We start from the raw sequence: 24,554 nt of genomic DNA on the forward strand, positions 1-24,554 counted from the left end.
AAGAAGCAGCATTCAGCCTCTATGCACCATAAATCTGGAGAAAATGTCCAGAAAACTGCAAAACAGCTGAAATATTGAATTCCTTTAAATCTAGACTAAAACCTCAACCTGTTTAGAGTTGCACCAGAATAAATATTCCAGAAATTAAGCAAAGGGAATCAAATACAGAAGCGGTGAAAGACACAGCAATACTTGAACTGGCCTCAAATGGAAATGACTGAAGGCCAGTCCAATCATTTGAGGATTTATTTTTCAACTTTACTCATTTTTTCAACAGATTTACTTTAAACTACGGTACTTAACATTTGTGTTTAGTCATCAAATAACCAGAGGCCACAGAAATGTTACCTTCATTTAGTGCAACAGCCATCAATGTCACCAATGGTTGGTCTTACAGATGTTCAGATTTCTGTGGTCCATGTTTCATTATAGAACAAAAGAATTAAAAAACTCATGGGTCCGAAATCATTTATTGTTGAAATCAGCATTTAAAAGTAGATCAACAGACATGCAACAGATCAACAAGCAAATCCACTAGGAACAAAAAAGATATCTGAAAAAAAAAATAAAAAATAGAATACATAGCACAGATGAATAGAACTTTGATACATCAGCAGAGAGAGCATTTGGTTAAAATGTAGGAAATTATATTTAAATTGCTGATAGATGTGGTACAGAAATATAACTAAATCACCAACAACTGAAATTTGTGAAATGCTTTAAAACAGGTTTCTGTTGAGCCAGAATGGATAGTTGTTAATCTTTAAAATGACGAAGGTGCAATACATGCGTCACTACTTCATGTATTAAAACGGCATGGCTCCTAATGAATGACAAGCACGAAGAAACCAGATAAAAAATAAAAAAAGAAAAGAAATCAATCCAATCCAAATGTGCTAACAAAGAAAACTACAACACTACTACAGTTTACATAGAAATGCACAGCTGGGCTACAGTTAACACATAATTGGAAAGCTTTGACAGAAAACAATAAAGAAGTGAGACGGTTTTTTCCTCTCTGTATGCCGAGCGTCTTAAAAAAACGCCTGGCAACTGAGAACAGATGAATAGTTGAGTTGCCCAGCAGTGCATGCTAAGATTTTATAACCTAGAAAACAGATGTAGGACACAGTGAACATGAACCATTTTCTAAAGGAAGAGTTTTCAGCATATTGCGAGCCATACCCTAATACTAGTGAAGTCCACTTTGTTACAGAGCACTTTACCTCAGACAAGAAAACATAAGGCAAAAAAAATGATTTCACTGAAACTGTTCACTTTAGAGTAAAATATTGGTGGGATCAGATCAGCAATGTTTCTGAATGAGAGTCACAGAAAGGAAAAAAACTGCTTTCTGTCTGTGTTGGAAAATTCACTGCTTTTCTATTGTTTAAAAGAAGTTCCCACCCATCTCAGATTCTTTCTGCTGCGGCTGCAGCGCCATCAGCTCAACACTTTGGGGAGAGACGAACTTCATCCAAAACCAAACATTGACCTTAATGTTTAACGATGTTGGTTTTTCTTTCCCATCGGATACTCGGCGGTCTGGAAGAATACTTTTTGAAGGCACAACACATTCATGGTAAGGGGACAGAACAGAACGCAGACGTCAAACACACCTGCTGGAAACAAACCGCTGCAACCGCTAACGGGTGGGAACATCTTTTCAGGACTCGAGTCCTTACAGGGCAGGAAAACAGATTTTCTATCACTTCCACTGACAGCTGCTGATCCTCACACTGTAGGATGTCAGAGAAACTGAAAGTTAACAGTCAACTGGTGGGAAGCTGATTTCCTGCCCTGCATCGCCACACTTCCTCTTCACCCAGTTTGTACCTCCTCTCATCCACTAGTCCTTTTTTTCCTCCTCCTTCTTTTCCTCTTCTTCTGTGGGGTAAGAGTGCCATGTGAGGCGTTCCTCGTAAAAAGAGATCACTACCTGCGGACATTTGACGTTGGCTTCTTTGGCCGGTACGAGGTCCGCCTCGTCAGAGTTCTTCCTGTTCAGTTTCAGAAGAAGAAAGATTGTCAGGTTCTGGGGGAAAGAAACTGTGAAACATTGATACTTTCTTTCAGGTGAACCTGAATGGATGCAGCTGTTGAATAGAAGAGACATCATGACCAGAGCTCCACTTCCAAAGCAGAATAAAAAAAACCAAAAAGCACATTAAAGCATTCTTTAAAATATTTCACATCTGAACTTTTAAATCTGGATTACAGTCTAGCTTTTATTATTACCACTTCATTGGTAAATATATATTGTTACGTTACATATTTTCAATACTTTTGGAACTTTCAACCTCCATATCTTAATGCTGCCATTACTGCTGAGTTTTGCCCCCAGTGGGACAATAAAGACTGTTTCCTCTGCAACCTGCTGCTGACTCTGAGCTTTGAACTCAAAGGCCAGCAGAAAATAGCATGAGGAAGAGGACTGTTGCACAGCCAACTGTCAGTGAACCCCAACACTTAGGGGTTTGGATAAAACGCAACAAGTACTAAAACATTGACAGGTTAATTAAACTGCCTGATAAAGCATAGAACATCTTAGGTGAAATGTGACTTTATCAGAAAGCCTAGAATCTCGGAGTGTTTCTGAGTAGTGCAGGAGGAAAGCAGATGTGAGAACCCACCACTTCATTAGAAACATCAGCTCTCCGCTGGAGTCGGTGGCTCCAATAATCCTCTCAGGCTGCAGGCCTCGGCCCAAAACCTCTGGCCTTGTCCCCCTGACAGCAGAACACACACATCACACACATGGTATGACTCATAGACAGCAACTCAGACGGAGAAATAGACCCACAACAATTGTATAACAAAAATGTTAGTTTGTCAGAGACAAGCAAATGTTCTGCGATGGACTGATTTCAATAATATAGAGTAACAGTAGGGTTGGGGCATATGAGGAAAATCTAATATCCTGATATATTTTTGCTATATCACGATAGACAATATACATCACAATATTCTTAAATGAGCTCCAATGTTATTTTAAACTATAGGCCTCTTGCAGCATGTTCCCGCCCCCATTTCCCTGCTAGACATAAATGTAAGACCATATAAAAGGGACGCAGTGTTTTGCTATGAACTGTCTACACTAAGACTAGATAATAAGGTGAGAAATAAGTTTTAACTAAGAAAAAAAATAGCAAGGGAGAGGGAAGTAGGTCAGTTATGCTTGACTTTGACAAACTTAACATATAGATGTGCTGTGGAACAAGGTGTGTTTTGGTTCAGCTTAGAAATAAAAAGGGACGACCTACACACAACCTGACATCGGTAGAGCAGGTGTTTAAATTAGCTAATCAGCCACCACTGTGTTAGCTTGGCTAATAGCAGCGGTGGCTAATCTATCACTAATCGATCACTTACCAATACTCACAAAACACACACCAAGCATAAAACCCAAAACTGTAACTGAGTGTTCTGTTCTATGTGGGGGTAATGTTTGAGTGTTTTTGGTGCTGAATCCTGATACAAGTTGCATTGTTGTCAGTTGCTATGGCGACAAGTCTACGTGTAGCGTAAAGCTGACAGAGAGCAAAAGAATGAGTAGTTTTGAGTTATTTTTCCCATTGCATAGCACTACATGAATCATACCTTCGTCTCCAGGTTTCAACTTAACGGACCAGTTCTACCAGCTATGAGCGGCATGGAAAACAATAGTCTGATTAGGCGAAAAACTGGAGACTTATTAATGTAATTTGGAGTCTAAAGCGCCACATAAAAAGCTACGGTGGGCCAGATTTGGCCCCCCGAGCCTTGAGTTTGATACATGCGAGTTATACGGTCTCTGAGGTAAAAATCGTGGGAAACTGTCAAAGGACAGACATACCAGATTAAAATGTACAACAGAGACAAGGAGAGCAAAAGCATAAGATGTAAAATTAAATGATGAAATGGCAACTTACAGAACCTAAACAGCAGGTGCTGTCTGGCTGTGGAGCCGTTAAATAAATTACCTCCTCCTTTTTCTTCTTGCTGGCCCGCTCCTCTGCGTCTCCAGACGCCTCGCTGGAAGCTTTCCTCTTACTCTCCTTCTTCTTCTCCTCCCTCTCTTTGTGTTTCTGCATATACTCTGCAATCAGGTCGGGACAGTCCAAGTTTTCTTCCGGCTCCCATGTGTTGTCCTCGCTAAATAGATGAATACAGAAATAATAACTTCAGACACGGATGTCTCTGAAACAACATTGCCAAAATTCCCAAGTTAGCCTCTCAGAAGACTTGTAAATCTGCAATTATATCAGGAAATCAAATGGTATACATAACTTTTTGATGACTATAGGAAGTTTGTGGCAGAGACCAATAACCCAGCCAACAGTAGTTTTATATAATTGTGTTAATCTATAAACAGCAACATTTTAAAAATAGAACATTTCATCTAAGACACTTAACTGAAAATACCAAGCAGAAATTAATACTTTTTGCTCATGTTTACATCAAAATATGCTGAAGAAAGTGTTGAAGTCAATCCTTCAACACTTTAAATAATAATAATAAAGATTCCTGATCACTTTAACTCAACAGGTTAATAGAATAGAAGTACTTTATTCACCCCAGCAGGGAAATTACTTCGCAGTTACAGCATAGAGACAAGACACAATAACAACTACCACTGAGTAGTAGTAGTAGATAAAATAAAAAATAAAATGCTATAAATTGTAAAAATATAAAATGCTGTTAATATAAAAAGCAACTTAAGAGCAGTCCTTGCAAACTTTTTAATGCATAGGATGGTAGAAGTTCAGGAGAATAATGTGAACTTTGAGAAAGCTCTACCAGGTCAGTGTAACACAGAAACTGTGAGCCGACTGGAAGCTTCTGTTAAACAGCTTCATGGACAGAAGGCATTATAAAACATGAACCATCATCAGCGCTGCTCGCTTCAGATCCTTGGCTGTTTTTGAGGTGATTTTCATATGATGTCACAACAAATTGGACCTCTGTCTCTTTAAGAAACTCCTGCTCTTTCTGAAGCTCCACCCTCAGGAAGTGACACAACATGGCTCCTCTATTTACCCTTTATTACCGTTTTTACCAGCATTTCACAAAGAAGTAGCTGCTATAATGAACTCAGCAGTTCCAAAAGGTGTTTGCTAACTGCTGCTGGCTAGTCTGAAGGATCTGAGTGGAGGAGTTCTGGGGGAGGGCTGCTCTGTGAAGTGGCAGCTCAGAGGTGGAGCTTCATCTCAAAGGTGGTGCTAGGTCCACCCGGGACAAAAAGCAGCATCCAGTATTTGAGCAGGTTATACTCACTCTGAAAAGCCTTTCCATTTCAGCAGAAACTCGACTTTGCCCCGCACCACACGGCGGTCCAGAACCTTTTCCACCACATACTCCTCCTCTTCCTCCTCATCTGCAGGAGCTGCCGCTGTGGCTGGAGCCGCCGCCGCCGCTGCTGCTTCTACCGGAGGTGCTTCCTCTGTTGCCGCAGTGGCTGTCGCCGCCGCAGCTGCTGGGGCTGGGGCCGCTGGCTGCTCCTCATCCTCAGCCTTCTTGCTCTTCTTTGCTACGGCCGCCAGTTTGACGTCTGAAGAGGACTCTTTGTAGACAACAGAAAACATGCAATTCTGTGATGTAGAACAGTGATCTACTGTTGACCTGCTAAAGATGTTGTGGAAATTGCCTCGGTTCACACAGTTGAAGTGCATAACTAAAACCAAGGCATTGCTGATCAAGAAAATGCTATTCTAACGATTTAAACAAACTTAATTATTTTCCCTGAAGGTAAAGGAAAGTGTTCTTCTGTTTCTGGTGATGTCATTTATTTAAATACCAGCATGAAAAATGCTGATAAAAAATTATAAAACCGTTGCAACCTCCTTGATTTACTTTTGTGTGACTGTCGCAAGTTTGGTGCCACCCTCAGCCTGGGAGTTTCAGCACTTAATATTGAACATACAACCTAGACTTGTGTGAGGGGACCAATTAGATCTGCAGCAGACTGGTGCTGATGATTACATTTGCATCACAGGGGCTTGCAGTGGGGAGGAATGCAACAGTACATGCTCAAAGAGAATCAGAGGCAAAGATCAGTGTGCTGAGTTAGAAAACCAGCAGCCGGAACATATTATAGTAGAAACTCAGATGGTTTGAAAAAGAAACATTTACGCAGGCGAACGCTTGAACCAAAAGCCCAAACAGTTCAGCTGTTTACATTTAAAAAAACTTTTTTAAAGTGAAGCCGTTTGAGGTACAACTACCGAACTTTGGGTAGCTGAACCAGGCCCGGATTTATGAGGGTTGCAGCTGCTAAAAATGTAAGTACGGCTTACATTTTTAATAGAAGTTTTATAGATTAAAAAAAATAGAATATGCTCCATAAACACTGCTCAGCGCGAAATTAATGTCAGAGACGCATCTTTTCCATAAAGTGCCCTTCAGACTGGAGGAGCGTCATTTACGCAGCTGGAAGTCACCGAGAAAGTGAATGCACACACTGCAGCAACCAACAATGCAAACATATGATGCAGATTCTACATTTTTAAACATGCATCTTCCCTCGGACACAGAGCCAACAACCAACGTGGTGCACGTCGTTTTCCATTCCGTTTGCACCACGTTGAAAGCCTCGTGCCTTCACCAGCTCAGGCCAACAGGCTGCGTGCAGGAGAAGTGAGCTAACAGTGGGAGAAACTGCTCAATATCACACAGAACGCAGTAGACTGCAGTTCACAACGTGCATCAAAACGAGCCAGGCGGCCTGCTAACCGCGTCTTGAGGGCAACATGGCTGGCGTGCTTTGCTCGCTCCAGCTTAGCTAACAAACACGAGCCTTACCTTTCTGCAGAAACCTTCGGAGAGCTTGTCCGGCTAGCAGCAGGCCGAAGTGAAAAGACTGATATTTATTAGTGTCCTGAGGACGAATAACTGGCCAAGGAGCTAAACAGAGAAAAAAAACTAAAAGTATCCAACGGCTTACAGGCTAGTTTTAGAGCAGACTGTATTTGCGTTCGCAACTCAATCACACAATAGCCTGAACTGCGTTGCTAACATACACAACCAACCCCTTTCTGCCCGCCAACAACTCCACCGGATATTGCGTTGTCTGCCGTCTCTCGCCTCGCCCTCCTCTTCCGAGAGACATTTAGGTGGGATTCTTTTAAACACTGTCCTGTTGCTTGCAACACATTCTCACTCCCGACTCGTCATATATTGACGCTTGGTCAGGTTCCCTCAGTGTAAAACTGGAGGGTTGCTGTACAGCAACAGCCTCTAGGCTGTGATGATCCTAAAGTTTTGTCTATGATCCCCTGTCTGAATACACTGATTGCAGCTAGGTCATGTAGTTGAATTAAAAACGAACTTGGGTCATTACAGGCAAAGTTCTCTCCACCTGTCTACGTTGAAATAAATAACTTCCGAAATCTGAACATTTCTTTTTCAAATATATTTCTGCTCCTTCATAGCTCCCACAAAAGGCACTTTTAAGAGCCACGTCTGTCAAATCTGTTTGTCATCTTTGTGTCCTTAATTTGTCTATTGTTCTTCACTTAATTTGCCAACAGTTCTGTCTGTTTGTTTGTTTGTCTGTCTGTCTGTCTGTCACCATGAGTGTCTCAAACATCCCTGATCCATTAATGGTCCTGGATGCTGAGATACATCAGCAAAAAATAAATTTCAGGCTTCAACAACTTGATGACTTGCTCGTTGATCTGAAGGAAGATGTAGATCAAGTACCTATGCAGATACCTGAACCCACAGTAAGGTGGAGAAAAAGGGACACAGATGGGAAGGAGCTGTTTAAGAGGCCAAGATCAACAAGAAATCAGTTACCTAAGAGTAAGTACTTCTTTTAAAACATGTATGTAGCTTATTTTTGACACATACATCAGTAAATGAATGCATTCATTACTTGATAGTTTGGCAAAATATATTTTTTTAACCAAGTAATTGATTTTGTTTGTTTTTACATCTATAATGTTGATATTTATCTGCTTTTTGAAACAAATCACCATTTTGCTTGATAACGTTCCCCAGCACAAAATTATTTTCAATTATACGGTAATGGTATGCTGAATCGAAATTACTCCACAACATAGAACAGGTTAGTTTTTTAACACAAATGAGGAGTTTTTCTGTTTTGACATACCTTTTCTTCCTTAGCAAAAAATAAAATAGGCTTATAGCCTAAAGCATGAAGTTTGCGCAACTGCAATTGATAAGAACATGTTACAAATTACTTAAACCCACCATCTTATTAGAGCAGTCGTTTTTCATCATTTTGCTCATTAACAGAACTTTTTCAGTCTAAAATTTTCTACTTACTGCAATTTGCGCAGAATCAATTATGCGGGAAACGTTCCTGTTTTTTAAAACGGTTTCCCTCCACTGATCGTTGAATGTCTGAAACTTTTCTTTTAGTTTTTTTTTTTTTTTTTGGTGGAAAGACTCTGGTGGCAGACGAAACAAGTTTTTCTGTTTGCCTGATTGGGTGTTTCACACTGTGTGCATGGCCTGAATTTGGGGCGTGTCATACTTAAAAAACGATGGGAAAGTGCAAAAAAGAATACAAAGACTTCTGATGGACAAACAAACAGAACTGTTGGCAAATTAAGTGAAGAACAATAGACAAATTAAGGACACAAAGATGACAAACAGATTTGACAGACGTGGCTCTTAAAAGTGCCTTTTGTGGGAGCTATGAAGGAGCAGAAATATATTTGTGAGATGATGAGATCAAAGAAGAACCTGTTGACATAAAAAACAAAAGAAATGTTCAGATTTCGGAAGTTATTTATTTCAACGTAGACAGGTGGAGAGAACTTTGCCTGTAATGACCCAAGTTCGTTTTTAATTCAACTACATGACCTAGCTGCAATCAGTGTATTCAGACAGGGGATCATAGACAAAACTTTAGGATCATCACAGCCTAGAGGCTGTTGCTGTTTATAGCAACCCTCCAATTTTACAACAAGCATGACTATAGACAATTCTGTGACTCTATCATGGCTAATTAAATGTATTAAGTGCAGGTTCAGTTGAACTCTCTGGGCTCCAAGAGGCTAATGTAGCTAGCTTCCCTCGCATTTCTCCCGGCAACAAAAATAACAAACATGTTACAAACGTGTCTAAATGTCTTCAACCATTCGCGGCACAGTCCTACTGCCATTAAGTCCTAAAACTGCAACCAGCAACTTTATAACGTAACATTCTGTAGTATTTTTTTTGTTTTATAGTACAAAACCATTTATGACAGATTCAGGTTTGTACTCACCGGGGTGCAATGTCGCATGCGATGACGTCAGCTTCTTCTTCTTCTTAGATTTATGGACGGGTGGGATCCGTCCTTATTTTTATTTCAATCAAACGTTAACAGAGCCGTTTGGCATGTAATCACTAAAGGAAATCCACCCTCACTCTTCTTAAACATTTTTATTAAAATTCTTCTTTTCATTACTAATGGACTGCAAACAACTTCGGAGGTGCTATTATGTGTAACCTCATAAACTCCAAATAACATACGTATTTGTTTCTTTTTTATTATTATGTAAAAATGAGAATATTACGTTATTTACAATCATGTAGTTACGATGACATCAATGAAACTGGTGTAATTCTACCATATTAAAATATTCGTGTCTTTAAAAAATGAGCAGAAATGAAGATAAAATCGCGGCTTCAGAGAACCGGAGGATCGTTTAAAACTGAAGTAAAATTAACTAAATTGTTAAAAACCTAGAAATACATCAGCTATGCACGAATTGTGTTCCTTTTAAAAAATAGAATAGACTCGTCATCTTATTTGTTCCTAGATCGTCGGTTTTGGACGCTTAGGGAGCCGTACAGCATTCAATGAGAGAACCCTTCTCGTCAATTATTGACGCGAAGGGGCAGAAGGGGCAGAAGGGGCAGAAGGGGTACAACATGTGACGCTAAGGGAACCTGACCAAGCGTCAATATGAGTCGGGAGTGAGAATGTGTTGCCTGGTCACATCCACTGTGACTGGAGGAACAGGTCACAATTTCAGCACGTTATTGTGAGAAGTTTGTGGAAGGATTAAATATGCAAAATATGATCTACATGTAATAGCACTTTTTGAAATATTTTTTAACCACATCTCTTATGGTAGTGTATATTTGAGTATTACAGTTGAAAAGCCAACACTGCCAAGAATAATAGAAATGTATTCAAACTTCTGAAATTGAGAACACCTAAAATAATTCAGGGAAAATCCCCCTAGCTTTCATTACTCTGGCATGTATATAGCTAAACAAAACAAGTTTGGTAATCCTAACAATCTTGACCAGAAATAGAAAACTAGTCTGATTTAGAAATCAGTCAGTTTGAAAAAAAAAAATATATATAGATAGATAGGTATAGATAGATAAGCACAAATAAACTTACTATGGCCCCCCTCTCCTAGCATGTATCACGCAGGGTCAGTACCTACCAGAACAGACGGGGTCCAGCCTCTCATCTTTAGCAGGCCTCTACAGAACATTATGACATGCTGAGGTAGTAATTGGACTATTTCAATCTGCGGTGTTGGAGCAGAGACAACATTAAAATGTCCCTAAGGACTGGACACCACTGATCTAAACAGAACAGCAACACAATTCAAAAACTTGCACAGCGCTGCCATCTAGTGGCCACAAAATACCGGCGCAAACTTTGGATTTAACACCTTCATGTGATTTTGACTCCAAATTAGTACATAAACTTATTGAATTGAAATTCATACGACACAACAACACTACATACAGTAGTTGGTGTTCACGAGTGTGGTCCTCTGCCTATTTTCTGTTCCACTTCTATATACAGGGAACATCTTTCTGGTGAAGATATTCCTAATTTAGGATTTAAACCATCCATCCAGTTGGATGTGGGCAAAAGATTGGTGGGAGCCAATGGTTGGAGTAAACCTTGGACAGGTCTCCAGTCCACTAAAGTTAAATAACCCAGTTAAAGCTATGTTAATGCTATGATCAAAGTATTATCTATTTATTACAGACAATACAATTCTACAATCTCAATTGTAGAATTGTAATTGCAATTACAACATTAATTAAACAATATACGAACAATGGACATGCAATTACAATCTGCCTGTAATTGGTTGATTAAATTAACATTCAGTTTAATCAGACTGAATGGTACTGCTGCCTGCTTTGTCTAGATGACAGTGGCTTCAACCCCAACTCCCTTGTGATTAATATGACTCACAACAACATTTAATTTCCCTTTGGGATCAATAAAGTATCTTTGAATTGAATCTTAATTACAAATAATATGAAAAAGTGTAGCGGCTGCTTTGTCTGTAGCTTTATACCTGGGCCACAATCAAACAGGTAGATACTTTTTAGACACTTCTGTATATACCAGGAAAAGCAGCTTACTACATTAAAGGTTCACCATGCTTAATATTCAGGCCTTCAAATTTATTTTATAAAAAAAAAATAACAACAGTTTTTCTACTTCCAGATTATTAAAAAATACAGTTTCCATCGTTGTGTCATTAGGCAAGACACTTCCTCCTCCTTGCCTGCTGGTGGTGGTCAGAGGGCCCAAAGGGTGGTGCCAGTGCATGGCAGTCTGACCTTTGTCAAACCGTCCCAGGTTGCTGTACTGTGCAGCTCACCATGACTCATGAATGACTCAATTTAGTGTAAAACGCTTTGGAGTCCTCTGACTTGATAAAGGTCATTTATTGCTGTGGATTTCCTAGAGTCCTCCTGCACTTACAGAAATCCTCATAAATTCCAGGTCATTCCTCAGCTGATTTAACATTGTGTGTGAAGTCATGTTTTTCTAGTTTTAGCAGTCACATTCAACGTCATAAAGCTTTTATTTTCAGTTTTTACTTGTTTATCATTTTGGAAACTCTCTGTTTGTGTAAACACATAAAATAATTTTACATCAAACTTTGTGATTTTTTAAAATTGGCATTCATTGGTAAATGCAACTACAAGATAAAAAGCAAGTCCTGCCTCCTGTCTCTGGACGTTATGCTGCTGCTTCGCCTGCTGCTAAATGTAAGAAAGCATTAAGATCCTGTTATAGAAACATGTTCACAAACATGTTTTCAGTTAGTCGTGTCAAAGCCGCAGTTGCATGTGTTAATCACCAGAGGGCGCTTGAATACCAGTTCAGCCTTTATTTAGTGAAGATCAACGGCATTTGCTTAGCTGTGTGTCTAACATGGATAATCTGTTTTATGTCGCTAGTATTGTGTCAATGCAAACTGCTTCTATCGAATAAAAATAAAGAAAAATACGTATTTTATAAAGTAAAAATAACAACACATTTTAAAATCTACTTAAAGTTTTGCTGGAATTGTTATATTTGAACTCAGCCATTCTAGATGTTTAAAAACACAGACTCAGCTAAAGAAATCAACAACTGCATGTTTGAGAAGGACAAAGGAACATAGGCAGTGATGTCCAAAGTCAGTCCTTCCTTCTTTCTCTGGTTCAGTACACCTGCAGAACATTCTGACATGCTGTGGAGGTTTCTGCACCATTTCGATCAGGTGTGTTGGACCAGCTCTGAGGACTGAAGCCGGACGGCAAACAACCTGTCGGTGCTCCTTCCTTCACCCTTCAGTCTGAACGTGCAGGAAGTTTTGCTGGTGAAAAGCAGCATTAATATGGAGGGTGTTTTCTGTTTCAATCAATCAAACCTTAGCAGCAGACTTAGATCTATATACAAAGTAACATGAAATATAAAACCATAATCAAATTCTAAAAATATATTTAAAACAATAAAAGCAGAATATAAATATTATAGCACAATTAAAATAAATCAGCTTACAAACACTAAGTTTAAGCAGTGCTTCCTTAGAGTGGATGAGCGACTGGAACAGCTCACAGTTGGATTTGTGACTCTGTAATTATAGTGCTTACAAAGGCATTTATTTGATCCATAAAAGTGAACATTAACATTCTTAAATGTGCTTCAAAAGTGCAAACACCTACAGTTACAAACATCCGACTGGAAATCCCCCCTTTGAGTAGGTTAGAAAGAATTCTCATTTCATTATTATGCGACATGAAACTTCTGCAATGTTATATTTCTTATAGGAAATATAGCATGCTTCTATATACTTTATGGAACAGTGAGCAATATGTTTTAAATTTAAATTCAATGGTATTTGCCTGAGCATAGAGTTTACAACGTTGTCTGCATATTATCATAATCATCATCATCATCATCATCATCATGCTCCAGTTAATCTGTGATAAAATGATCAAGGTGTTTCACCTTCCTATAAACCTCAAGAACCTTGCTGATGTAGCCATTTATCCTGCTTGGTCCTAAGCATCAAAATAGCACTTTTAACAACACTTCACATCTCTGTAATTTCTATAGGTTTACATGAGTAAAACCGCTTAACATGATCTCATACATTTTGTTTCAAAATAATGATTCTAAAACACTGGCACATCCTTTGAAGATCCCAAACTTTACAAATGATTTCTAAAGAACCTACAAGGACAACTTAACAGAGAGATAAGCATTCTGGAAAGGCCCATCACAGAAATGAAAAAGCAAAGCAAAAGTATAATGCAGCAAAATTCAAATGAACTAATCACACTGTATACATAAACAGATTGATGAGCCAGCATTATTAGTGCCTGGATGTGCAGTAAAATGTTAATTGTGATAACTAGGGTAACCAGCAGGTGGCAATATAAGATAAAGGAGCTGGAAAATGGCAGCAGGGAATCAAAATGACTGTCTGTGGTGATGAATAATAAAGTTTGGAGTGCAAACTCCTGGTTCAGAAGGCGATGCTTTGTCATTTTTAACAAGCACAACAAGAACAACACAGTTAGAGCTTTTCAGGAAACAGGAGCCAGAAACAACCCTGACAACCCAGAACCTACAAGGTCATCTCAGTTGTAGACCTTAAATGGATGTCAGTACACTAAAAGTACAAAATAATATAAACACCTGTTAGTGGCAAGATCATTAATTTAAAAAGATCCATCACCTACAAAACTAAAAAGGAGGTGATTAATACTTTAATACTCCACTTGTGAAAGTAAATTTGTTTACTTTCATAGTTAACAGATTTACTTGTGGAAGTAAATCTGTAAATTGTTGCTCTCAGTTCTGAGTCTGGAATAAAAATTAAAATTCTTAGTGCCAGACAGGACACACACACACCCCCACACACACCCCCGCACACACACACACACACAAAAAGTCCAACAAATCAATAGCGACAAATGTGTTCACTAAGCACTGAGAGGTGGTGCAATTTTCTGGCAAGAGTGTATAGATGGGTGAACATGGTGTGTTTCACCATTCACTGTGCAGCCTTTATGGGTCTGTGAGTAAATGGAAAGGCTTGCAATAAGAACTATGTGCTATATCAGTTAATAAATGTGCTGTTGTTATTGCTTAATGTGTGTGGCATGAATTTTGTGGCACCAAGTTGAGCACGCAGTGACCAATCTATGTCTGATCTGAGGGTTCATATCAATGTAGTCTGGCCATGGCCTTCCACAAAAATTCTGCTTGATTCTCATCTCAGTCCAGTGCGCCATCTGGGCTTTCTCCCTTTGAGTTGTATTTCTCTGGTAGAATTTCAATCAGCAATCAGAAGGACAAGTTCTGAAAGATGATGTTGATTTTCTGCCTTGTTTTAGAATTGTAGTCTGCCTAGTTTTAGTAATGGCAGTGGAGGAAGTGAAGGAAGCCGTTCAATCTGTGTTGATCACGCTTCCAATTATTGAAATAACAGATAGACATATGCTGATAATTTATCAGAGTGAGGAAAAGTGGTCATTACATCCTTCAGCAGCTTAAGCAGCTCTTTAGACAAATTTAGAAAAGTTGCCACTTTTGGTCATTTTCATGATGATGGCGTTACCTGAATGCCATCATTATATTCTCTTTCCCATTTTGAAGAGTGGCTAAGAGAGATAATACTCTTAGTTTCAGCATCTAATGTTTTATGAGTTAAAGAACTAATCAGAAATTTCTATAGAGTATGTAAAAACAGCCTCAGTCACATTTAATTTACAACTGTAAGAAATACCCATTCGTGTGAAACTGGGAATTTTGTAAAAAAAGAAAAAGTATTTGAGGTCATGTTTAGCCTAATTTATAATATAAACAACTGGAAATGAACAGTCTCCTGTAAGCTGTGCTCCATATCATTTGGAACTGGCTTACAAAGTTTTTTTGCACTGACAGTTTTTTGTTGAAGTTGTGCAGTTGTAATCCCTTCAGGATCTATCTGGGGGATTTAAAGTTTGTTTTTATGGTTTCACACTCTCGAGGGATGTCTCTGTTAAACAGTAGTTGGGTTTTGTTCCTCTGGTGTTACTGCCAATTTCTTTTTGGGCCTTGCTGGTGCATTGAGCCTAATAATGTCCCAATCAATGCAGTCAAGGAACTAATTAAATGATTCAATATCTAGTCTTTAATTAGATAGACACACACAAAAAAAGTACAAAGATGAAAACAAGCAAATTACACAATCTATTGATTGTTCGTAGATGCAGAGTCCAGGAGAGCTGGTCCGTTGTTTAGCACTGGGTGAGATTTTCTTTCAGGGTATTTTTTATTATTATTTCTTTGGAAAATAATAACCTTTACTCATAAATATGAAAGAATACTCATGGGTGAAATTGAGTAATCTGTGATTAAGCCTCCAAGTTGGGGCAGGAACTTGGAGCTCACCACGAGCCAGAGAATCGGCACTTTCAGTCTGTGTAGGTTACAGTCAGTCTGAGGTGTGGTTATAGATCAATGAATGAAGGAGTGAATCTGAGCTCAAACGATGCACAAAGAACAATAAACACAGACAATGTCTTCACATCACACCAGAATTTATTAACATAATTTTCCAGAGGATTTCACTAAAAAGCAGTTTGAAAGCAAATGGAAGTTATTGCCTTTACTTCATTACTGACATGACAAAGAATTTTACTGTCATGGAAAACTCCTGACCCCCCAGGAGTCATGTCTTTTTTAAAACTAGAAGAAATTAAGTTTAGGCTCCGAGGGAATGCTGACAATTTATTTTTTTCAAATAAAGCAACCTTCCTTTAAGACAGTCCCACCATAGTACCCATCAGTATCGTGTTCTTTTGTTCTGTTTTGTTTCTGTTTGGGTCAGACCTTGGGATAGGGATTGGGTATAAGCTGTTGTTTCATATTAGCAGCTTGATTTGCATTCTTTTATCCAGCTTATATCTGGTGAGCCCGATTTGTCAAACTGCATGCCAATTCATAAATAAAGACCAATTTTGAACTATTTTCCAATTGGAAATTGTCCTACAATACACCCACAGAAGACCAATTACAGAGGCCAGAATGTAATGGGACTTATATTGTAACTCCTGAACAAAACAGCTTTGAAATAAATGCTGAGGTGGTGCATGGGTACAGCGTGACCCATGTATATATGCCAGTCACAGGTTCGAGTCCCGGCCTGATGACCTTTGCTGCATGCCTTCCCTCTTTCTCATTAACCACCTTCCTGTCTGATCACTCTCAAATAAAGGCTACTAGAGCCATTAACGCCTTACAAAATGGCTAAATGCAGTTACCATACAATGTAAACATTTTAACAGAACTGAATGTGTTCAGGCCTTTCTCTGAACCAGTCAGAGTGGGGTTCATCATGAGTTTGGAAATTCGGTCATAGTCTGTGGAATCAGGAGCTCACCATGAGCCACAGAATCCACAGAATTATGTCCTCAATGCTGCCATGAGGGGTGTTCAATAATCAGATGCTACAGTTCTTTAGAATCACACAAAAAACTGTCTTCGTTTGTTTAAGTCATGCAAATTAAATATGGTGGACTCAGAAGAGTTTAAGTCATGCTAGCTAAGCTGTTTTAAAAAATTTGAGATTTCAAGCCTCTATTTTTGTTCATTTAATAAGCTTGTTGTGTAGCTCTCATTTTACCCCCCAAAATAATAATGGAAACAGTAAATTTTTTTAGTTTGTAAATGTTTTATTAGCTATTGCGGTTACCCCTAATGTGTCTTCATATAATAATCAATATATAATAACATATAATAAGAGATCTTTCCTGCCAGCATCCATTACTATCTACAATAACTGTTTGAAGAATTTGGATTAATGAGTTACAACAACATTTAATTTCCCTTTGAGATCAATAAAGTATTTTCGAATTTAAATAACACCCCCGTCACCTCAGCTCCCTAACCTCACAAAGACTTTACATTTAGTATTTCATTCATTTCTATAGCCTAATCCTGACTCAACATACCCATTACCAGGTACATGCTGACTATTTACACTTTAGTCCTAAACCAAACCCTTAACCCAAAAACAGGACTTCTTTTTATGGGGTCCAGACTTTGGGCCCCTTGAGGAAGACTGGGTCCTCATAATGTAGTATTTGTTGGAAGAAATGAGCCTCACAAGGTGAGAAATGATAAGACACACACACAGAAACGGACAGATTTTAGCATAGTGGCATGCTGTGTTGCCTGCCCCCAGGGTATAGGTGATGGAGAATAGGAAGAGGGCCGTTGCCCTACTGGTGAACCCGCAGTGTTTCTGCTCTCCTCCTCCATCTGTCTTTTCCTCTCATATATGGACTACAACAGTAGTGGTAGCACTCAATATCTTTCTTTCTTTCTTTTTTACTTCAAAAACAATTTATTAGAAGAACAGATGTACGTCGAGGAGGTGTGCAGGTGCCTTGTTCTTTTTGACAGTTGTGTGATGTTGTTCTCAGAGATGTGAAAGGGTTTTGACACAACCAGTATTTTCTCCACAGTGTGCAATGCTGTAGATCTAACAACCTGGTGTGGATTATTTCTAGCTACATCATATTCTGAAACATAGATACACACTCTTAGTATATTTTCCACCAAGAGAGTCAAGGAGTTTTCAGCTCTTCATCATCTTTATCTCTACACCTGTTGGTGATACAACAGATTTTCAAATATAGCTAATATCGGGGAGGATGAAACTAATAGTTGATCTGTTAGATAATGTTGATTTGTAGATTTGAATGGAGACACTCTTCCTGCTCACAGGGCCTCGTGGAAAGAAGTGTGCACAGCTTTCACACTGAGTGTTTGCAGTAAGAAGACATTCTGAAACAATGTCCAGACTTGCTTTGAATTGGGTGCAGCTGTACACATTATGTCTGCTCCATATACATATTCAAATCAGTATGTATACCTGGAAGTCAACAAAAACAAATACAGTTGTACAATTTACATCTGACTGAGACTTTCCCATAATTTTTTGATGCGTATTAAGGTATTTCATGAGGCTAAATGTGATTCAGTTTCCACATTAAAATTTAAGCACTAAAAGATTGAAATCATGAGAAACGCTTGGGTTTGGATGAATGAAGTCAGATCTTAGTGTATTTAGGTGTTTGTTATTGTCAGCTGGTAACATTTGCATCACAGACATATTTTTACAGTAGATCAAAGATTTGCATGGATGACATCACACGTTCATGCAATGCTCATTTGTGCCGAGTTGTGCATAAAATATTGTGCTGGAGGATTGTTGTGTGTATGCAACTTCTGTACGTTAGGACCATGATGTGGAGACAGTTTCTGTTTAGAAAAGACAATTGGATGTAGATATAGAATATACATTTGTTTTTAAATTCTTTGATGAAGTGTAGTTATTTACAATACAATGTAAAGTCATGCCCTCAATGCTGGTATGAATGAAGTCTTTGTCCTCTCTTTTCATCAGGAGATCAACTGATTTGCTTGTTTGTGTCATTAATTGCTGAAGGCACAAGAACAGGTTTGAATGAAATTATTCTCTCTTTGAAATGAAAATGCTTTGCTGTCTGATGATGGTGACACTTGCCCTAATGTGAACCATCTTCTCTTACATAACATCTGCAACGTAACAGAAAACTGACTGCAGAGAAAATTATGTTACTTGCTATGGTAAAATGTTTCAAAATTGTCAAAAAAAAAATCTGTTCCCAGTTAAAGTTGACAATAGGTTTCTAAGCAGTGAGACAATGAGAACACGTCTCATTGTAATCCAATGGGAAAACCAATACATCAGTTTGCATTGAAAATAAAATTGCCTTTTTCTTTTGGTGGGACATATTAAGTGTGTCTTTTTATTGTGGATCAAAGAATTTGATTTGGAAAAGAGTATTTCTTTATACTGATTTATTAGATTGGGTGAAAAGACCTCTCTCTCTGACTACAAACTTTATGTTCCACAAGAGTCAGCAGACAACTATAAAACTGACCCAAATGGTGCTTTAACCTTTTCTCTACAACGGGCAATGAGATGACCCTTGACTTCATACTGCACTGACCTGTATGTGACTCCAGACTGACCGCCCCATGACATCTGTGTAGGAAGTGACAATATTGTTCAGAGGTCATTTTCAAATGAATTTCTCTGGAAGCATTATTTTGAAATGAGCTAAATAACAATAAACATCAGGGAACAGGCATGCATACCTCACCTAAGATGACTGCTGCTGTGTATATTTTTAGGGTGTTAATACAGTTACCATAAAAACATGTGAAGGGTAATATGGCAATAGTCCTCTGAATGTATGCACTGTGCCTTACTCAGTATGCCGTATCCAGAAAAAATGCATGGGAGAAAATCCATAAATGAAAAACAATGGCATTCTGTTAGATGCTGGTTCTTGTTGTCACATATTATTCCAATCAGAAGTGGAAAAACTGTATATTATTTTAATTGTATTTTATGAAGTTTGCCTTTTTTAAGCTGGTGTTTATGTATTAATAATGTCTTCCAATGTCACATAACTATCTAGTTATATTTTCAAATTTTCTCTTAACATTTTTGAAACAGTAAAAACTGGTGGACCTCTCTGGCAGCTCTGCCACTGGACTTAACAAGTTTTCAGAGGGAAACCCTGAAAATACAAACTTTGTACTGCAGGTAATCTGATCATTTGATCCACAGACACATTCAAAACATAAAATAGTACCGAGAAGGAAAATTATTTCAGAAACTTCATCACTTAGCATAACATTTCATATATTAATTACGCACAGATGGCTGTTTGAAAGTCTTCTGTTTACTATGATCAGATTCCACTTATAGATAATAAAAACATTAGAATATTACATCTGACCACAAAAATATATATATATTTTTAAGAATATAAATGTAGGCTTTATGAAAAGGTTTTACTTTTAATCTGACTTACCTGGACATATATTATAATTTATTGAATATGACTGTATGAAATATTACGTTATACAAATAACACTGAATTGGCAAAAAAAATATCATGATTTAATCTTCAATGTAAACTATGTCACTGAAAGTGGACAGAAAGTGTAGAAGACGCTCCTATGATGAGCAAAGTGTTGGAGTCCAAAGCGGAGCCTTCTATGTCCCTTCTTTGAACCCGAGCTCTGTTCTGCCTGTGAAAGCTGACCCCTAACTGAACTCAGCTGAAGGTTAAAGGTCAGGGTTGAAGTCCAGGTTGCTGTCCTCTATGAATTCTCTCTGTGAACACAGAGCCACCTGCTGAACAACACTGATTCATGTTAATGTAATTTCACTGTTTAAATGTGATTATCCAAAACACATCACTAATTAGAGATTTCAGCAAATTGAATGTTTTATATTTTTTATAAACTTGAAAAAAGGAAGTATTTAGCAAATATTTAGTCCTTTTTTTCTGTTTCAGGTATCTTACATTTAAATATGTGTAAGAGTGTATATATTTAATATTGTGTGCAGAAAATACAGTATTTTGACCTTTTTACCTGGGGCAAAGTTTGATTAACTCTTGCCTACATTTCCACAGCAATGAGATTATTTTCACATTTTCTTAACTCAGTTTGTTTATGCAGACAGCGGCTTTCACATGCGTATCATTGGTAGGTGTTATTTTCACAATAGGGGCATTTTTCATCTTCACAACGCTGGGAGAAAAGGAAGTTTATCTGTATTAGCATTACAAATGCTACCATATGTTCTCTGGTAGACAACATCCTCTGATTAGAGGATTTGTTGCCAGTGTACCAAACTCCTTTACTTTGTTCCACCCAACCCTAAACTTTTAAGGTTTCTTCTTTGTTGTCGATAGTTTTCAGAATAGCCAACATACTACACTTCTACAGTGCAAACAGACTGTTTTATACATGTGTGTTCAGAAAGGCCACAGTCCAACATTCTAAGAAAGGTGCACAATTTGTCTGTTGGGTATTTTCCAGGCTACTTGGAGTAACTTCATAAAGATAAGGTGAAGTAATTTTATTTATATAGCACATTTTCAGCAAGGCAGTTCAAAGTATTTCAAAGTAGTAATTAACACATTAATCACTTCTTGATCTTATAAACAGATAATTAAAAAAGATAATATGAATACATATTTTTAGAATCTGGCCATTTATGTAATTTGTACATTAAAACATTCCTTTAAGGGGGCGTTGTGCTGCTCCGTTGGTGGACTGTCTCATGAAGGTCACTAGAGTCTAAATGATCTTTTTTTTTAAAAAAAAACAACAACTCTCCCTTTACTGTGGCTGTATTCACCAGACACATGATGAGTTTTTAACTGAAAGTATTAAAAAGATCAAATAATAGTGCCATTAAAATACTAGTTTGTGAATTTACAAATATTTACAAGTATCTATTTATGGAATGTATTAAAGATTAGTTGTAGTTTGATTTAACCTCTTAACTCTTATGATCCCATTGATTAACTTGGGTTAAGTTTAGGTTTTGCAAAGTTTGTTTTTAAAAAAAGAGTATCTGTGCACAGTTTTAATACTCTCTGTAAACAAATTTAAAAGAAAAAAAAATAGCAGACGATAAAGTCAAATGGTTGGTCAGTCATTATGGAAGGAAAGACAAACTTTTGCACCTTATCACTTCATTAAACAAAACAAAATAAACAAACAAAAAACTGTAAAAAAGCCAAAAGAGGAAAAGCTGTCTGGTCTTCATATAACAAAGGCTTACCAGACACACATTACCATGGTGAAAATGTGACTTATTTTGAGAAAGGAATTAAATCATAAAAGGAAGAGGAGGGAGCAATGACGAAGAAAATACAGAGATATAACACAGAAATGGGGAGAACAAAGCTGTAAGAAAAGCAGATGATTGTGCTGGATAGTATTTCATGTCCAACTGTGCTGGTTGCCACTTGGGTCACAGCAGGGTGTGTGCGTGTGTGTGGAGGTGTGTGTGTGTGTGTGTGCACATACTTGCTTATTTGTGTTACAAATGTTAAATGTGTGTGCTCAAGAGAAGACATAAATATTGTTCTTGGGTGTTAAAACAAGTAAGCAGTGAATGCATTTATCCTTTCATGTTATAAGAACATAACTGGGTTTGACAAACCAAAGATTAAAAAACACCATAAAATGTAGAGAATTCACCTAAATTTAGGACAGCAAAGAAATACTAATCAAGAAACTAGAACATATGGCTAATATTGGTTACCATGTCAGTTAGTGTAACATCTTATGATCTGAAAAACCACTAATTAAACTGCTGCATCAACATGCCTATGTTGATGTAATTATTTTTGTCATTGAAAGAACTACAGTAAACCATCTAATGCATGTCACTTCTAGATATCTCATATCAACCATTTTTCTTGATAACAAAAAATGTAAAAAAATTCGTTCTTTAGTGTGTAATCCATAACGTCCCTGAACATGTTGAGCCTGAAGAGCTCACTAAACAACTACTTTGACTGTATGCAGGGTGAAGCAGATGGAAAGCATCTCCAAACAAAGATCCTGCTCAGGAGAGATCAAACACAGCTGATCCAGAACGCTGCTGCTGGCGTTCTGACTAAAACCAGGAAGTTAGAGCGCATCACCCAGTTCTAATGTCCTTCCACTGAAAGAACAGACTTTAAGATACTGTTGTCAGTTTATAAATCACTGAACAGTTCAGCACCACAATACATTAAAGATTTGCTGCTGCTGCATCAACCTTCCAGACCTCTCAGGTCTACTGGTTCACATCCACTCTGCCTCCACTGAACCAATCATGGAGTAGCAACCTTAAAGTATTTTTCTCCAGTAACCAGGAGTACAGTTCCAGAAGACTGTAAAATGCTGAAACACAGTTCTTCCAAAACAAGGTTAGAACCCCATTTGTTTAGGTTTGCCTTTGATTCAAAACTGGAACATTGTTTGATTCTAGTCTTCATTTAAGTTTTTTATAACTATTTTTTTTTTACATTTGAGAAAATATAATGTTTGTTGCTTGTTGTTTTATCCTCTTATCATGTTTGTCAATCATGTTTTCATCAGGAGATGCACTTTACTGCACAGACAAATAAAAACATTTGAGGTTGTTGCTGAAATGTGCTATAGAAATAGAATCGACTTGACTTCACATCTGCAAGACTCACTTGGAGTTCCAGTGTTTTTTTTCCTTCTTTTTCTACTACAAGTTTCAATGACCTGGTCAACATCATTTAATTCCAGGTCTGTGGTATTATTTTTAAACCACCTCTGATGCTGGGCAGCAGCACGTCTGGGTCTCCCATCTGGATTTGTTACTTCCACAACCTAATATTGCATAAGGGAACGACAGTAAATTGACAGGTTTTAAGGTAGCTTTGTTTCAAAATTGGTGACTTGCTGTTAAGCCATTAAAACATGTGGTCTACAAAGATCCCAGATAAATCAAAGGACACCTTTCACAGGATAACATGAACACCCCTGTGGCTTACTTACAAGCTCTCATTGAGCTCTGATTCCATTAGATAACCAGTGCCCATTACTCTTGAGTCGTAAAGAAAAAAAAGTCAATGCAGCTTCAAGACCTGGATAGACAGGGTGGAAAATGTTATAATATCTCTGGATAAGAGAGGAAAAGAAGGTGAAATAATACAGAACAAAGAATGAGAAACAAGAGGCTGAGTAGAGGGTGCAGAGAACAGACTGTCTGAGAGAAACAATTTGATTCAATTTTCCACTCAATAAAATACAACCATCAGCTCTGCATACACATCGACGCTCACACACACAGTGTCTGTCTCCAGAGTGGTCTTTTAATTGAATCAGGTTACGGTTGTGTCTCAATGAAATTGGAAAACTTAATCAACTGGAAAACAGTGTTTTCTTCCCTCTGGCATTTTAGCAATCATTTCCTCTCTCCATCAGTCTGATATAAGATGGCTGCCATGCTAATTTGTGGTTTTATATGGTGTCTGTTTGCGTGTGTGTGTGTATGTGCATGTTTAGACAAAGTGAGCATCCATGCAGAATGCGTATTATTTTGTACTAGATATTTTTTTTTACATATTCTGCTTCAATGTGTCCATTCCCAGTGTTCACTCCAGTCAAATTATTATGACTGGATAAAAACACTACAAGAATTTACATTTTGTGCTCGTGGCTTGTTCACCTGGTGTATGACAGAATCCAGACATGAGATGATCCTCAGCCCAAATTAATCTTGTCACTGATGACAACTGCAGTTCTATAATCATCAGATGGCATCTGGGAACAAAAAATGCTTTCAAAAGCCTCATCTCCTTCACTGGCACAAAGTTTCCCATTTGGAATTTGCGCTAGAGCATCAAACACGGGGCACTGAAAAGTGGAAAAAAAAAAATCTCTGATGAGATAAAAAATGTAACCTTTAATCACTCTGATG

General features: G+C 37.9%; 1 protein-coding gene across 1 annotated transcript; it reads right to left on the reverse strand.

The window, feature by feature from the left end:
* Positions 1–451: 451 nt before the first annotated feature.
* On the reverse strand, positions 452–5,579 carry cbx1a (chromobox homolog 1a (HP1 beta homolog Drosophila)). Its single transcript, XM_032586642.1, is given in 5 exon segments — positions 452–2,000; positions 2,634–2,707; positions 2,709–2,729; positions 3,963–4,134; positions 5,257–5,579. Coding segments are annotated over 5 exon segments (726 nt in total). The 5' UTR covers positions 5,565–5,579; the 3' UTR covers positions 452–1,849.
* Between the last annotated feature and the right edge of the window lie 18,975 nt (positions 5,580–24,554).

The sequence above is a fragment of the Xiphophorus hellerii genome, chromosome 16 (assembly GCF_003331165.1).
Source record: "Xiphophorus hellerii strain 12219 chromosome 16, Xiphophorus_hellerii-4.1, whole genome shotgun sequence".
Classification (NCBI taxonomy): domain Eukaryota; kingdom Metazoa; phylum Chordata; class Actinopteri; order Cyprinodontiformes; family Poeciliidae; genus Xiphophorus; species Xiphophorus hellerii.